This window comes from Sinocyclocheilus grahami, unplaced genomic scaffold (assembly GCF_001515645.1).
Source record: "Sinocyclocheilus grahami isolate Dianchi unplaced genomic scaffold, SAMN03320097.WGS_v1.1 scaffold349.1, whole genome shotgun sequence".
NCBI classification, from domain to species: Eukaryota; Metazoa; Chordata; class Actinopteri; order Cypriniformes; family Cyprinidae; genus Sinocyclocheilus; species Sinocyclocheilus grahami.
The window spans coordinates 527,074-545,264 of NW_015505528.1; the positions used below are offsets into that span (position 1 = coordinate 527,074).

At 39.0% G+C, this 18,191-nt stretch overlaps 3 protein-coding genes across 5 annotated transcripts in view; all 3 read right to left on the minus strand.

Moving 5' to 3' along the window:
* Nucleotides 1-6,765, minus strand: part of smtnb (smoothelin b) — a 107,914-nt gene extending 101,149 nt beyond the window's left edge. For all 3 annotated transcript variants that reach the window (XM_016229234.1, XM_016229235.1, XM_016229233.1), the window contains exon 1: nt 6,403-6,765. In XM_016229234.1, coding sequence (XP_016084720.1) covers nt 6,403-6,465 — 63 coding nt within the window. In that variant the 5' untranslated portion in view covers nt 6,466-6,765. The remainder of the gene's footprint in view (nt 1-6,402) is intronic.
* Nucleotides 6,766-10,842: 4,077 nt separating this feature from the next.
* On the minus strand, nt 10,843-11,574 carry LOC107548503 (cyclin-O). Its single transcript, XM_016229212.1, has 2 exons — nt 11,569-11,574; nt 10,843-11,355 (listed from the first exon to the last, which is right to left on the minus strand). The coding sequence occupies exons 1-2, from the start codon at nt 11,572-11,574 to the stop codon at nt 10,843-10,845; spliced, it is 519 nt and encodes a 172-aa protein (XP_016084698.1).
* Nucleotides 11,575-12,541: 967 nt separating this feature from the next.
* On the minus strand, nt 12,542-15,629 carry isca1 (iron-sulfur cluster assembly 1). Its single transcript, XM_016229213.1, has 4 exons — nt 15,615-15,629; nt 15,429-15,482; nt 15,222-15,327; nt 12,542-13,544 (listed from the first exon to the last, which is right to left on the minus strand). The coding sequence occupies exons 1-4, from the start codon at nt 15,627-15,629 to the stop codon at nt 13,396-13,398; spliced, it is 324 nt and encodes a 107-aa protein (XP_016084699.1). The 3' UTR covers nt 12,542-13,395.
* Between the last annotated feature and the right edge of the window lie 2,562 nt (nt 15,630-18,191).

An 18,191-nucleotide genomic window follows, 5' to 3' on the forward strand; every position in this document is an offset into this window, starting at 1 on the left:
CTTCTGCTCTCCTGGACAAATAAGGATTTTTCTAGCTCTGCTGCTCTGTGTTTCACGGAAACCTGGCTGAAAGACGCCATTCCGGACAGCGCGTTGAGTCTGCCGGGCTTTCAGCTGTTCAGAGCGGATCGCGACGCAGAATCAACGGGGAAATCACGCGGTGGCGGGACATGCTTTTACATCAATGAGAGGTGGTGTACAGATGTAACTGTGTTAAAGAAGATGTGCTGTTCAGATCTAGAAGTGCTCTTCATTAACTGTAAGCCGTTCTATTCGCCGCGGGAGTTTTGCTCGTTCATTCTTGTCAGTGGGTACATCCCTCCGCAAGTGCACGTGAGCTCCGCTTTACAGAAGCTCGCTGATCTGATCACAGACACAGAACAACAACACCCGGAGTCTGTTTTAATCATTCTCGGGGACTTTAATAAAGCCAATCTCTCCCGTGAACTGCCAAAATACAGACAGCACATCACATGTCCCACCAGAGACAGTATTATATTGGCTCACTGTTACACCACAATAAAGAATGCATATCACTCTGTCCCACGGGCAGCTTTGGGGCTCTCTGATCACTGCTTGGTTCATCTTATACCGACCTACAGGCAGAAACTGAAATCAGCTAAACCTGTATTAAGGACTGTAAAAAGATGGACTAATGAAGCAGAGCAGGATTTACAAGCTTGTTTTGACCTCACTGATTGGAGCGTTTTTGAATCTGCTGCCACCGATCTGGACGAGCTCACAGAGACTGTAACATCTTATATCAGTTTCTGTGAAGACATGTGCATTCCTACCAGGACTCACTTAACTTACAATAATGACAAACCATGGTTCACTGCAAAACTCAGACAGCTCCGTCAGGCCAAAGAAGATGCTCACAGGAAGGGGGATAATGTCTTGTATAAACAGGCTAAATACACACTGGAAAAGGAGATCAGAGTTCTCTTCCAGTGACTCGGCATCAGTGTGGAAAAGTCTAAAAGAAATCACCAATTACAAGACACCATCCCCCAGCACTGCGGAGAATCAACACCTGGCAGACGATCTGAACGAGTTCTACTGCAGGTTTGAAAAGACACCCCACACCCGCTCTGAACACCTCTCCACACAACCATTCACACCTCCGGCAACCCCCCTCTCCCCCACACCTGCAGTTCAGATCAGCGAAGACGAGGTGCGCCAGGTCTTCCGGAAGCAGAAAATGAGAAAAGAACCAGGTCCCAGACTGTGTTACACCAGTCTGTCTGAAATCCTGTGCTGACCAGCTGGCCCCCATCTTCACACAGATCTTCAACAGATCACTGGAGCTGTGCGAAGTCCCTTCATGCTTCAAACGCTCCACCATCATCCCCGTCCCAAAGAAACCCAAAATTACTGGACTTAATGACTACAGACCTGTGGCTCTAACGTCTGTGGTCATGAAGTCTTTTGAAAGACTGGTGCTGGCCCACCTGAAGGACATCACTGGACCCTTGCTGGATCCTCTTCAGTTTGCCTACAGAGCAAACAGGTCTGTGGACGATGCAGTAAACATGGGACTGCATTATGTTCTGCAACATCTAGACAGACCAGGGACTTATGTGAGGATCCTGTTCGTGGACTTCAGCTCGGCCTTTAACACTATCATTCCAAACCTCCTCCTGCCCAAACTAACTCAGCTCTCCGTGCCCACCTCCGTCTGTCAGTGGATCAACAGCTTCCTGACAGACAGGCAGCAGCTAGTGAGGCTGGGAAAATACACATCCAGCACCCGTACGATCAGCACTGGAGCTCCTCAGGGTTGTGTTCTCTCTCCACTGCTCTTCTCCCTGTACACCAACGACTGCACATCTAAAGACCCCTCTGTCAAGCTCCTGAAGTTTGCAGACGACACCACACTCATCGGCCTCATTCAGGACGGTGACGAGTCTGCTTACAGACAGGAGGTCGAGCAGCTGGCTGTCTGGTGCAGTCTCAACAACCTGGCGCTCAACACGCTCCAAACTGTGGAGATGACCGTGGACTTCAGGAGAAACCCCTCTGCACTCCCCCCACTCACCATCATGGACAGCACTGTGACTGCAGTGGAGTCATTCAGGTTCCTGGGCACCACAATCTCTCAGGACCTGAGTGGGACACTCACATTGACTCCATTGTGAAAAAGGCCCAGCAGAGGTTGTACTTCCTTCGCCAGCTGAGGAAGTTCAACCTGCCACAGGAGCTGCTGAAACAGTTCTACTCCGCCATTATTGAATCTGTCCTCTGCACTTCAATAACTGTCTGGTTCAGCTCAGCTACCAAATCTGACCTCAGAAGACTTCAGAGGGTAGTCCGGACTGCTGAGCGAATCATTGGTACAATCCTCCCTTCTCTCCAAGAACTGTACTCGTCCAGAGTGAGCAAAAGGGCTGGCAGAATCACTCTGGACCCCTCACATTCAGCACACTCCCTCTTTGAACTGTTGCCGTCTGGTCGACGCTACAGAGCTCTGAGCACCAGAACGGCCAGACACAGGAACAGTTTCTTCCCTCAGGCCATCCATCTCATGAACACTTGACAATAACCGTGGAACACACACTATTTATTCACTCATACACTTATTTATCTAACACTCATACTCAGCCTACACCTCAAATTTGCACATAATATACAGTACCTGTACATACAAAAAAAAACTGTCTATTGCAATATACCTGCACACACAATTGTCAATTTATATATTTTTATTCCTTATTTACTTGTTCTATTTTTATTTTTATTATCTGTGTTTTTTGTTCTGTCACTGTCATTCTGTTACACTGTGGAAGCTTCTGTCACGAAAACAAATTCCTCGTATGTGTAAACATTCCTGGCAATAAAGCTCATTCTGATTCTGATAACATCAGATCATCCACTACTACAGCTCACACATCCTCTTGTGATGAGAACTTGGCCATTCTGCACAGGGCATGACTTATATGGACTATAAATATAAAAATATGGACTATAATTAGACATTACTAACCTGATTAAACTCCAACATTTTTGCTTTATGAAGACTGATATTCATCTTAAGGTTTTGTTAAAAAAAAGTAAAGGCAACCTTAAAAAAAAAAAAGATTGAAACCCTACAGGACAGCAAATGATGTGAGAGATGTGAATGACAATTGTGGTCTGCCTCCAAGTTCTACATAAACAGACACCAATTATACAGTCCTTTGGGAAGCTATATCAGGAAATGCTTTTTCAAAGTTGAGGAGAACAACTATTAAGACAAATAAACATCCCTAATGAAAACGAATTAAAACTTCAATTCCTCAATCTTGAACAAAAGAGAAAGAAAATCTATATTCACACGCAACTAAAAATAAGCCCTATAGACAACAAGAAAGTTGGAGAAAACTCCACATGCTCCAAAATCCATGAGGGACTGTGACACTCATGACCTCTGTGGAATCGCGTCTCACAGACATCCAAACATTGTGAAGAGGGGAGAGTGGAAAATATTTGCAGGGGGAGAAAACAGTACTTTTAGACTTCCTTCAGGACCACACATGAAAATTTAATTTAGCTCTAAAAATGTGGTAGGTGAAAATGAAGTAATTTCAAACCCTAATGTTAATAACATCAATCTGGAATTCTGTTTTTACGGGACTGTTAAAATTTCAGAATACAATAACATCTTGAAAGAATCGTTTTTGCGCTTTGACACACCTGCTCCCACAACACTTTTAACAGTACGAAAGCATCCTTGAAGTGTAAATGCAGCCAAAACCAGCTTAGTATATTATATAGTAGCTTGTTTTACAATATGATTGTCACAATACCAAAATTTCTGAATTTCAATACAAATATCAGAATTTAATGATTCTTAAATTAGAGCAGTGAGTGGTTTTCCATTTTACATGCCCGATTTACATTTCCTTAGATTGTTTTTAACAAATACTTCAACATAATAATAGGCATTTTGTCCAAGTGCATTTGGCTACTCATGTGCAGCCACATTACAGCAAAGTGCAAGAGATCTTCATAAGTTATGTACCCATACACTATTTATATAGCTCTACAGTCAGTCAGACAGCACTTTTTGTGTTGTTGTTGTTTTTTTTGTTTTTTTTTAGTATTGGCTTGGTACCAAACTATTTAGTTCTTTTGGCATTCCTATTTTACAAGCAGGTCAAAGCTGGTCATTTTAGGCAATATTTAGTCTAAATGCTCAACAAACTGGTGGGGTCTAGATTAACCAGGTAAACAGGTTAGGTTAGTCAACCAAGCTGGCTAAAGCTGGGGACACACTACACGACTAGCTGAAACATTCTAAGATTGACCTCAACACACTTAACGATTGCTGGCATATGCTGTAACTATTTTAGGGACAATTCTCCCATGACAGTAAATAATTAAATGTTTTTTTGTTTTTTTGAATGACAACGCCAATCCAAGATAATGTGGTGTGTGAAACACCATACCCCAATTATCAACATGCTAATTGATAAACCTCTCATATAGCTGCTAATTTGCAGTCAATCTAATATGGCTTTCACATTCAGCAGCATGTTTAGTTATTTAAAAGTTAAGCTCCTTCTTATACAATTTGCAGAGACTGCAGGACTTGCAAAAACATTAATTCGGACAAATAGCATGTAATTCTGTATAAAAATATGACATTGTGACTGTTAAACTAAATTACACTAAAATGAATTAGGCTACTTATAATGAATTATTTCCACTCACATTGGAATATTATCTAATATTGCATAAATGCCAATTGGTATGAAATTCCACTGACAGTATTTTGAATAAATCTTTGTAATAAACCTGAATTCTTAAGTATTTTGCCCACAAAAGAAGAATGTCAGAGTATATTGACGCTACAACTCATCAAGTTGATCCAATTTTTTTATGTTTTTATACTCATGGATGTCTACCACACATAAAAGCTCATACAACACAAACTCTTTATCAATTCAAAGAATACACAGTAAATACATTTTTGTGAATTCATCATATAAAAGAATGCCGTGGTTTTAACCAATAAAGCACTTTGTAATGCGGTCACTCCATGAATCCGGGCATAGGCGACACTTGCAGCTGTATTATAGGGTGGCTTTGTTGCCCTCACAGAGGCTCTCAGATGCCCACTTCACGCTCATTCCCAGCCGTTTCACACAATTGCTCTTCATTCCAACTACCACTCACTGAAAATGATTTGTTCCCTTCCAAGCACCTCATATCTGGCCTAGGGCAGCATGATTGTCAGGACAGCCACTGACTCAACAGAAACCAGCCTAAAAACCAGATGTCTTTTTGATTCATGTGAAACTGAAGGTGTTGCTGTGGTGGTTGTTCATGACAGCTGGAACATTTAAGGTTAAAGGTGCAATTTTTGTGACTCTAATTTGTCCCAGTGACTTAGGACTATCTATCCATCAAGCCTGGACGTTTATTTAGGAACTCCTGCTGCTTCACACCTAATCTGTTTATTTGGTTCCTTTTCATCTGTTTCTCTCAGTCTCATATCACGCACACTAACTCAGGCTCAGTTATGTGCAGCTGCTTGTTTGGACATTTCATTTTCCCACTCATACTGATTATGTTTGGTCTGTCTGGTGAATTTGTACCATCACGCTGGACTGCACTGCTGACTCGTGCGCTGCCTGTCTGTAGTATGTGTGCATATCGTCTTTGTTATATTGTTTGGTTTGTAAAATGCCTTGAGAACTGGCTGAAAATGCTACATAAAGCATCAATGCTACATAATCATACACACTTTAACAGCAAGACATGAATGGTCATTTAATACATCAACACCGCTTTTTCTCAAGATTAATATGTCAGGAGTCTCGTGCGAGTAATCAATCTTAATCAAATTTCTAAAATGTAATATTTTCATCTTTATTTAAAAAAAAACAAAACAATGAATGTAGTTTTTTATTTATCATGTCATGGTAGGATCATGTCTATCTAGGAAAACACTGATAAAAACTGACTGATACCAATAGCATTTTTAATATTAATGCAGATTTTTAATAAATCTGCTTTTAGAATTTATTGATTGCTTTTTTGGTTTGTTTTTCCAATATAAACCTCCAATTTATACCTGTACCTGTAAATTCAGGTATCACAATCATGATTGGTAGAAATGATGGACAAATATTAGTTTTTGGATTCGGAAAAAATTATCATTACATAAAATATTATTGTCGTCGACAACACCATCATGGTTGTTACTGTGAAGGTTTAACTATAATAAGCCTTCTTAACAGACTATTTTACACCGTGACAAGTGCGCTTGAGCTCGCATATTCTGTTTACGGGGTGATTTTATCATACAGATGTGAACACTAGACAAAGCACGTGCCTTCTTGTCAAAAACTGCTACAGCTAAAATCAATGTCTGTTTTAAAACAAATTTAAAAAATGACATTTCTGAGCTGAACTCACCAGATTGCGGAGCGAGGACTCATCCATGCTGGAGTATCGCTTCCCTGACATCTTCTCAGACATGTTATTACCGGTGTGAATGGCTAGCTGTTAAATTAACCGTCATATACACATAATAGAGAGGCTCACGTTGAATACATTAAAGAGTAGGTCTCGGTCCGGTTAACTCGGGAAGATGCTCTCTAATAGAAGAAGGAAGAACAAACACGTCTGTAGTGCAGCCTAACGAAAAAAGCCGTCAAATTAAAAGCTCTCCTTGTTAACGAACTGCAGCAGTTTGTTTCCAAACTCCAACCGTTTCACGGTTCACAGCAGCGTCAGACAGTCAGACTACATGCCTTCGGAGTCACGAGCGGTGAGTGATTTGAGTTGAAGCCCCGCCCCTTACACACCGCCAGCCAATAACAAGCCGACAAATTCAAAACCTCACACGCTCAAATAAGAATGCTAATATCTGATTGGTCTAACAAACTAACACATTGTTATTTGTTTTTTTTACAGTAAATAATCTGCTACTGCGATCTGCTAACAAATGAATTCGATGTCACATTTACTTTCTCGTTTCACTTAATATCCTCCACGCCCTGTCTGTCTGCTCTGCTGACTAACCGACTTGTGCAAGACATGAAGTGAAACCACTCAACATGGCCTGCAGCATAATAGAGATAGGTTAAAGGTAACTACATTTTAAGGCGAGACACTGCAGGTGAATAGGGTAAAAAAAAGTAACTACTAATTATCACATTACTTACCCAGTTGATTGATTACATTGATAATTGCAAACATTTTTTGTATTACAAGTTTTGTCAAATGTTATGTTTAAAAATGCAAATGATGCATTATTTAATTAAATATGCGCTCATTTGCATACATTTCTAGTACAAAAATCTGAACACTGGATGAAGTCAGTTTCAAAATTCTTGTTTTTTTTTACATATTAGAAGCAAATGTTTTTACAGAGGGAATTTTGTCGGGTATCTCTTTTTGTCACTCCATAATTCAGAAAATACTTTGAACAGCCAGAAAACAATATATTTTCAAAATTTTGGGGGAAATAAAATGTTGTATATAATCAAGCAAATTATATATGAACAAATCCCTCTGTAAAAACCTTCAGAACAGGAATAAAAATGTTTGGTGTGTGTAAGTTCTACTGAAGTGGAGATTTATGGCTCAGTGTAGGAGAAAAAAACTCATTTTGAGAAAACGGCCTTTAAAAATATGTATTGTAATTGAAATCTATTGACACAAATAGATAAAGTGCTATAAAAGAAACGCTTAACAGTGTCTTTTGGAAGTTTTCTTTCCACTAGTCTGAAAAAACACTAGCCAAAAAGCCCAAAAGCTCAAAATTGACGGGTGCATGAAAAAACAGTGCTTTTGCCTGCAGTGTCTCCCCTTAAAGGGGTCATATGATGCGATTTCAAGTTTTCCTTTCTCTTTGGAGTGTTACAAGCTGATTGTGCATAGATAAGATCCCTGAAGTTGCAAAGACTAAAGTCTCAAAACCAAAGAGATATTCTTTATCAAAGTTAAGACTCTGCCACGCCCCCCTAAAACGGCTCGTTCTAACACGCCCCCACATATCTACATCACTATGTGGAAATATTTCGCTAATGCCGCCCAACTGTGCACGCAAAGAAAAAAGGCGTGGTTTCAGCAACCACAGTTAGCGTTGAAGCAGCCATGTCAGGGAGACGCTGTGTGTTTCTAGGCGAAAGCAAACACACTTTATTTGGCCTTCTAGAAGTAGATGCATTTAGGAATCTTTAAGATTACTTACAACAGAACAGCAATGCATTTTATGGACGACCGTTTCGTGAACCTAGGAGAGGAGGTAATGCAGAGTTTTTCGCATCGTGTGTGTGTGCGCGTGTGAGAGAGAGACAGGGTCACATCACAGTGGAGTCAGCTGTCTTAACCGGGGCTTGTGTACTGCAAACACATACCAGCTTCATCACTGTGTCTGTCACGCGACTCTGTTCCCCTTTCGGGCTTGAACTGATGGTAAAACTAATGACATTATTTACTGCCTTTACATTTATTTTGAAAGATGAAGCTGGCGATTATGGTAAGGGGCGTTACATTTCCGACGAGTGCTTGTGGTGTTCGGCCAATCACAATGCACTGGGTCAGCTGGCCAATCAGAGCAGACTGGGCTTGTCGGAAGGAGGGACTTTGTAGAAAACTAAGCGTTTGAGAGAGGCGGGGCATAGAGGACCTACAATAATGTACAGTATTTGAAAAATAATGTGTTTTTTGAACATTAAAGCATGTCAACATATTCTGTTACACCAAATAATGATCTTTAAAAAGGCATCATATGACCCCTTTAAACCAACCAAACAGTCAGAAACTTCATCAAAATAATATTAAGTGGAATATAGGTAAACAGTTGATTTCATTACTGGTTTTTCAAATTGTTATAGGGACTCAAGAGATACAGTGGGGCAAAAAAGTATTTAGTCAGCCACCAATTGTGCAAGTTCTCCCACTTAAAAAGATGAGAGAGGCCTGTAATTTTCATCATAGGTATACCTCAACTATGAGAGACAAAATGAGAAAAAAAAATCCAGAAAATCACATTGTAGGATTTTTAAAGAATTTATTTGCAAATTATGGTGGAAAATAAGTATTTGGTCAATAACAAAATTTCATCTCAATACTTTGTTATATACACTTTGTTGGCAATGACAGAGGTCATGTATGAATGGCGATAATATTAGTTTACTTTTCTTGCACTTTTTTCTAAAAATACATGTATATCCAGGCTGTTATATACAGCATACTAAGCAAGAGCACTGCTTCTGTTCAAACATCACTTTTTTTTCTGGTGGACATACATTACAGACCAAGTAGTGTAGATGAGTGTACATATGAAGACAATGACAATATGCAGATTTGGAGAAATGTAGCATTACATCCCTTGCTCACCAATAGATTTTCTGCAGTCAAAGGGTGCCGTAAGAATGAAAGTTCAAAGGCCGGAGAAAGCAATACTGTGGACTCGTATTTTAGCTGCAAGCAACGGTTTGAAGTTTAAAACGTCTTGATGGATTTGTTCCTTACATACATGTAGCTTTTCTTATCACAAGACATTAATTGATGGACTGGAGTGGTGTGGATTACTTGTGCTTTGCAGTGTGATATTTTTATTAGCATTCTGACGGCACCCATTCACTGCAGAGGATCCATTGGTGAGCAAGTGATCTAATGCTACATTTCTCCAAATCTCTTCCCCTGAAGAAACAAATATTTTTTCCCCTTGAAAAATTTATTTATTACCCTTTTAATTAAGAAATCTGTAAGATTTCATTGAACATGCAGCTTCTACTCTTATGTTTTAAAGGGGTCATATGATGTTCTAAAAAGGTGTAATGAAATGTGTTTATGTGGTTTAAGGTTAAACAAACACATAATGGCATCACAACGTCATTTAGCAACATTTAGCAACAAATTGACCTTCCTTTAGCAACTTCCCATTAAAATTAGTTGGCAACACTGTCCCGGCCGGAGCGACGAGACAAAAACATGAAAACCCATTACAAACGAGGCATTTGTTGCATCCAGTGGGGACATAATTACTGATTATAATGACTTATACTGTCTTTTTATGCGTTGCGTTGCATCGCGCCATGTAAACATAAAACCCTGTCTGCATTTGTGATCAGAGAAATGGCAAACAACAAGCACTACTCCACACAGCCCAAAACTCACGTTTGAATCATCAGTGGCAAATCCTTTAAATGAAAACGTACTTGCAGTCTGTGAGTCAGAACTGCCGGCATTGTAGTCTACTCTTCCAGGATCAGGAAACAGTCCTCCATAAAATCTGAATATTTGGGTTGAACTGTTCTGGAACAGTGTTGCACAGAACACAAACACATACACTTCACGACATGGCGGCAGCAACAATACTACAGCGAGAATAAAAGTTGCGTATTCTTTCTTTGCGTGAACATTTGGGCGGCGTTATGCAGATCTTCCCACATCTTGACGTAGACATGTGGGGGCGTGTTAGAACGAGCCGTTTTAGGTAGGCGTGGTTGACTCTTAACTTTTATAAAGAATATCTCTTTGGATTTGAGACTGTAGTCTTTGCAACTTTACAGATCTTCTTTATGCACCAAGAGCTTGTAACACTCGAAAGAGAAAGGAAAAACTGAAATCGCATCATATGACCCCTTTAATTCCCACAGGTGATCAGTCAATCCGATAATCACACAAATATAAAAATATGATTCCCTCAGCCCAATGTTATGAGCTTTCAGAACCTGATTCATTTTAACATAATTTAGCCTGCAAGACACTTTATTGACCAAAAGACTCCAAACATGCTATTCTCTCAGTTCTGCTTTTTTTCATGAATTGCAATTTAATTTTACAAACAGAAATTCAAAAAGTTGGATTCTACATACACATACATTTAAAGGTGACATATCATGAAAATATGGAAACCAACAATTTCAGATCTTCTGTGCATTGCTGAAACAAAAGCTGAGCTTCAAATGTTGGATACTCTTGAAAACAGAAAGACTCCAATGACTGTGATGAGCCAGCGTTGTTGTCTGTGGGCTGCATTGAATGCGTCTTCAGCAGATCTTTTGCCACTTTCATAGCACACAGCACAATCACAGATGGCATATACTTGTTAAATGTGTAGTCAGCCAAACTCAGTTCACAGACTTTGCATGCCAACCATTTCCACTTCTCCTCAGGCTCCTTCCATACATTTCTATCCTGTGTAGTGACCATCTTATCCATGGCTCCATCAGTCTGATATCCAGTAGTGCGACTGGTGAAATAGTCCAGAAAGAAAGCAAGGGTAGGTGCAGCCAGTCTGAAATTGAGTCTGAGAAGGATCAGGCATTCGAGATTGCACAGCTGCTCTCTGGAAAAAGAATTGCAGCAAAGCGACAGAAGCTGTGTGATGCGAGGCGAATACACTTCAACCTGGAAAACACAAAAATCACAACTTACTCAGGTCTATTTTCATAATAAATTGTTAACTTATTAACTTCTACTTTAAAAGAATAGTTAAGTGCAAACTGAATGTAATGTTTTCAGCCACTTAACTGCATGTTAATTGCAATTAAATGAAAAAAAAAAGCGCAACACTGCGCTTCTTGTCCGGTGTGCGACCACCTGAAACGCAGATTTTTTCACCTCCATGCCCAAACGTCTTTGTTTGGGCTTCCGAAAGCGGATGATGTCAGGAAACAGTGGTTGCAATTTATTTTTTATCTCTGTTCCTGAGCATTATAACCCCAATTTGCTATTGTGTGCTGCACATTTCACTGAGGACAGCTTCCACAACACGAGGGAGTAAAGTGCCGGATTTGCCCAAAAGTTTTTGTTGAAAGACGGAGCAAGGGGCGTGGCAGTACTGAAACACAGTCTAAGCTGTTCGCCAATCACAACGCACTGGGACAGCTAACCAATCACAACACATTTTGTTTTTCGGAAGGCGGACCTTCATCAAAGCCGGAACTAATCGAGCCGTTTGTGCCAGGCTGGGGAGAAAGGTATTTTAATAATGTAAATTATGTGGAAAAATAATGCGTTTTTCGAACCACCAAGCATGAGAGCATGTTCTAATCTAGTACACCCCCAAAACAAAATCAAGACTTTGTAAAAGAGCATAATAGGACCCCTTTAAGAAAAATTTACAAAGTATAGGTATAATTTACTTGAAAAAGAATAAGCAAGATTTACTTGGGAATTTCTAATTAAAGCCACCAAGAATTATGTGTAGCCTTTACTTGAAAACATGCTGTTAAATTTACCAGCAATTTCTAAGTAAAAACTGATTCTTAACTTTAACAGGTAAATTCTACTCCATTACTTTATGTTTAGATAATTCTATCAAATAAAACTTTGAATGTTATTTTTATAAACCAGTTTAAATTATTCTGACAACACATGCTTAACAGAGAAAACAAAAAGAATAGTTCTAAAAAAATAAACCAAATATTTTAATTATCTGCATTGATAAAATTAACACATCTGTAAATGCTGTGATGTCATACAGCAATAAATTATGATCCTTTTTTAAAATTAAGATTATAATGGAGACTTTTAATTATTTCTTTATAGTCAAAGAATGGACTGTAATGTTAAGATGCAATGGGACATTAGAAAACAGTGCCACATGCAGGACAATAAAAGGCCTTTAATTCAAGAACCAGCCTGCTTATATGTAGAATGGAAGTTTATTTGTGCGTTAAAAGACAGGGATTTTACATTGTGAAGTACATACTTCAACAGAAAACAAGTTCAAGTCAAACAACTGCATTTCAAAACATGGCATCAGTTCCTGTGCTGCTTGTTAATCACATTATAGAGCAAATGACAAAACGTGGCATGCTGAAAGTGCAAAGTTAATACTCGCTCGACATCCACCAGACAGAGAAACCTTTCAATATTATGTAGATTACCACAGATTTGCACTGCTGGTCCACAATCCACCAAATGTGCACAAAACAGCCATGAGGAAGCAGCTGCAGATTTCTTGAGGTGTAGATTTAGGTCGTTGCTGTAAGGAGGACATGTTACGACATCCAGCAGTTTCAGCTCATCAGGATAACTGAATTATCAAATATGAATCCCTATCAGAGCGACTGGACGACACACAACTTTCTGAGAAAACGCCAAAGCAAGTAATTCCTCTTGAACCACTAACATGGAGTGTAACTGGACCCCTCCTCAGATCCGCATAAGACACAGGCACATTAAACACACATCAAGCTGCTCAATAAAGTGTGTTCAAGCAATGAAATGAACAAACAAAACATTTTTAAGTTAACGACTGTATTTGTAAGCAGGGCTTTTCTGGGTTTGTGTCGAGGTGAACGGAGGCAGCACAGGACATGATGGCCAAACAGGCCACTAAATATCAGTCTCTTTCTCCAGCTCTTTACCCACAAATCTTCATGATGGATGTTTGAATCTAGGATATGGACTGGATGTCCTGGAGGGCTCAAGCGGCGAGGTTCATATGCTGAAGCTTTCCCCACAGCCACACGTGCCTTTGATGTTGGGATTGTTGAACACAAACTCGCTGGAAAGTTTCGTTTCAACAAAATCCATCTCCGTGCCGAGCAGCGTCAGCTGAGCCTTCTTCTCTATGAACACTCTCACGCCTGAAGAACAAACATTTACATCAATGACATTTCTGTGTACACGTGTGCAATTTACATCATATTAGGGCTGCACGATTATGACAAAAATCATAATTGTCGATTATTCCGTTGAAATTGTAATTGTGATTATTAATTACGATGATCACAATTTACGTAGAATGATGTTTATACCATTGTTTGATGCAACTGCATGCCATATTTTTATATGAAAATCAGCTGAAAACACTCTAACTGAAAAACTTTTAGTGCTTTTCTATAGTATTAAGCCTCAAATGTCATCTATACATCAGATTGATTTCTTTAAATTATAAAAAAGTAAAAATATGAATGTTATTATAATGTTATACTAAAACTAAAATTAAAATAATGGGAAAAACCCTTAAGATAACGCGTAGAAAGAAAAAAAACGCATCTTAAGCATGCAGAATAACATAAGTGGACTTTGAACGATTAATTGCCGCTTTGAACGATTATGTAATTGTGGCATCCATAATTGTAATCGCGATTAGAAATGTGATTAATTGTGCAGCCCTACATCATATACACTAGTATTTAAGGGTGCGTTCACACTTGGCATGTTTGGTTCGATTGAAACGAACCCTGGTGCGATTGCTCTGTTAGTGTGGTTCATTTGAGCATGTGTGAACGCTGCCATCCGAACCCTGGTGTGGTTCGAATGATATATGAACGCAACACGCACCAAATACTTATAAACGAACCAAAAACAGGAAGTAATGACAAGATACGATGCTATGCGACATGATTTGACGACGCGGTGTAACCAAAACAAAATGAGCAGAGGGCAAACGTAAAGTGCCTTTTATGAGCTCCTTGTGAGTTTGCAGGTGGTGGAAATAAAATGTATATATGATAATATATGTAATATATGTACACGCAAGAATGAGCACGCTTAGTCCAGCAGATGGCATTAGGTGTGTTCGACTGAAAGTGGCGCTGAGCGGACCGATCAGTTAATAGGTGCTTTGATATCATACACCCGCAGCGCCGCTTTAAGTCTAACTTTTGTTTGGGGTGTTCGGTGAGTTCCGTCACGATATATACGTCATTCAAGTCGACCAATCAGGTTGTGAACGTATCACTATGCCTTTAGGTTCGGTGTCTTTAGGTTCACTGTCAAAAATGCCAATGTGAACGCTGAGCGGACCAGGACCATATGTATCATTTTCCTTTTTGGTCCGGACCAAATGAACCAAACAAACCGAACTACAAGTGTGAACACACCCTAAAACTTTATACTTTTATTCATCAAGGATGCATTAAAGTAATCAAAGTCTACAGTACAGTCATTTATAATGCTACAACAGATTTCTATCTCAAATAACAACTGTTCTTTGAACATTCTGTTCACCAAAGAATCCTGAAATATGTATGTTGAGCAGCAAATCAGCATATTAGAATGATTTCTGAAGGATCATGTGACTGGACTAATGATTCAGCTTTGATCGCAGGAATAAATTACATTATACAAATATATTCAAATAGAAAACTAATTTTAAATTGTAATAATATTTAACAATATTACTGTTTTTACTCCATTTTTGAACCAATAAATGCAGCCTTGATGAGCAGAAGAGGCTTCTTTCAAAAACATAAAAATCGTACTGACTTTTGAACGGTAGTGTAAATGAGATATAATAATGTTATTGTGTTCCTCACCATCTTGTAACACCTCCTCGTCTGATTTGTCTTTCTCCTTAGTATAGTCTAGTGTGTAAGTGAGGCCATTGCAACCTCGGGTTCGAACACCAACTTTGAGGCCGATCTGTTTGAAGACAGGTGAATATATAATCCAAAGAATGAGACGGGAAAAATGTATCACTGGGGCTGCAGATGTTAATGACAAATAATAAAACTAGTACTCACATATTCTGGTTTGTTCTGTAAAAGTTGCTTGACTTTATTCACAGCTGAAGGTGTCTGAGAATAAAAAGTGTGGCATTGTAATAATTTGACAAATTCAGTATGATAAAACACTCAGAAATAAAGGTACAAAAGCTGTCACTGGGTCAGTAGTACCTTTTCAAAAGGTACACTTTTGTACTGTTTTACCTCAGAAGTGTGCATATTAGTAGCGTAAAGGTACATATTGGTATCTAAAAGGTACATAGTAGTACTTTTTTTTTTTTTTTTTTTTAAAACTACCATCCCAGTAATGGCTCTTGTTCCTTTCTTTCTCAGTGTGAAATGTCATTTGAAAAAGATATGTTGGTTTCAAATCACGATGACCAAGATGATTTTTTCACCAAAATACAGATGTAAAGTCAACATCATTTAGATTAAAAGTTATCAAATATTTCCCTAAAGTTTGATATAAAGACAATATTCAAATTATACTTTCAACTACAAATTTAAATCAATGAAATATGAAAAATGTTGAAACGTATGCATTGCTTTAATCAACTGAAGATGTCTAGAAGACTCTCCAACTAAATCACAAAAGTTTTCAAATAAATAAATAAGCAAATGAAAGAGAATATAGTTTATCTGACAACTGTCCTGTTGTTTTCCTATCCTATTAACTACAAATTTTGATTTGAGTGCTTTTCACCCAAACGTTCATATATTTCTCCTTCAATCACAAACAGCTTCTTAGGGAATTTGGCGGTGTGATGTCTGGTGAATTTCTGGGTGACTGGATATGAAACCAGATGAAACCATTTTTTGTGATGTCTGAGCTCCTTCTGCTAACTAACATGTGACTCCATGTTCTGTTTTACAAGAGAAAATGCTACAAACATAAATAAGATGCCTGCGCTTCCATTGACAATGGCAAACTAGCACACCCACAAGTTCGAGATAGTCTCAAGGCTGATAACTGGAAGTTTGCTGGTTTAAGGCCTTTAAGCACTCATCAATTTTGGGCTATGTCTCCTTTTAGACTAGTGGGAAAAACATTGAAAATACACATTTAAATTTATTTTAAAGGGGTCATATGATGCGATTTAAATTTTTCCTTTCTCTTTGGAGTGTTACAAGCTCCTGGTGCATAAAGAAAATCTGTAAAGTTGCAAAGACTAAAGTCTCAAATCCAAAGAGATATTCATTCTTTATAAAAGTTAAGAGTTAACCACACCCTCCTAAAACGGCTTGTTCTAACACGCACCCACATATCTACATCACTATGTAGGAAGATTTGCATAACGTCGCCCAAATGTTCACGCAAAGAAAGAAGGCATAACTTTTATTCTCGCTGTAGTATTGTTGTTGCCGCCACCATGTCGTGGAGACGCTGAGTGTTTCGCTGTGAAAGCGAAACTACTTTGTTTGGTCTTTCAAAAGAGGACAGCCAAAAGAGGATCTCTGCTTCGTCATGCCTGGAGCTGATCCGTGCTGGTTGCTGAGGAAATACAATAACTTTGCGCTGGGGATCACCGAATCGGCTTTCACCGTGGACGAAGCGGAGTCCAGCCCGGGGTCGTCACATGTGGTTGCCGCAAGCCCTCCAGACACTCCTTCGTCGAATCCACCGGCCGCGCCGTTCTCAAGCCTGCCGCCTCTGCTCACTCTAGCCCCCGGCCTCTGCTCACTGTAGGCCGCCGCATGTGATGCTGTGTTTCGTTGTGAAAGCGAAACTACTGTTTAGTCTTCCAAAAATGGACACGACTAGAAATCTGGTTAAGTTGTATTTACAACACTGTTCCAGAACACTTCAACCCAAATATTCAGATGTGTGCAGCATATTTTATGGAGGACTGTTTCCTGATCCTGGGAGAGTAGACTACAATGCCGGCTGTTCTGACTCAAAGACTGTAAGTACGTCTTTTATATTTAAAGAGTTTTTATATTTTTTATATTTAAAGCAAGTTTTTTGGGCAGTGTAGAGTAGGGCTTGTTGGTTGTCATTTCTCCGATCACAAATGCAGACATGGTTTTATGTTTACGCGATGGAACGCAACGCGTATAAAGACAGTACAAGTTATTATAATCCATAATTATGTCCCCACTGGATGAAACGAATGCCTCGTTTATAATGGGTTTTCATGTTTTTGAATCATCGCTCCGGCCTGACAGGGCATCATCACAGTATGGTGAGGGGCGTAACATTTCCGTCTCACGCTTGAGGTGTTCGGCCAATCACAACGCACTGGATAGCTGGCCAATCAGAGCACACCTCGCTTTTCAGACCGATGAGCTTTGTAAATATCGACGCGTTTCAGAAAGGCGGGGCATAGAGGAGAAACAATAATGTACAGTATGTGGAAAATAATGTGTTTTTTGAACCTTAAACCGCATAAACACATTTCATTACACCAAATACACAAAATAATGTTCTTTTTAGAAGCATCATATGACCCCTTTAAAAACAAACCTAAATGATAGGGCAGTTATCTGCATGGGCGTAGCTTGTGGGGGGGCCAGGCCCATAGCGATTAAAGAATTTTACTAAATATTTATTTATAACGTTTTTTCTATTAAGTAAAAATGCATATAATGCAGTTAATAATACATGTAAAAGTTAATACGTAAAAGTTAATACATTTTAAATTGTTATTGTAAGTAAATTAATAAATCAAAACAAACTTAACGTCTCCCTCAATCTCATTTGCGTAAGAATTGTCACGTGACGAATCTGCATTTTGGTGGATAATAGACTTAGATAATGGACGGTAACGCTTGCCTATTGTG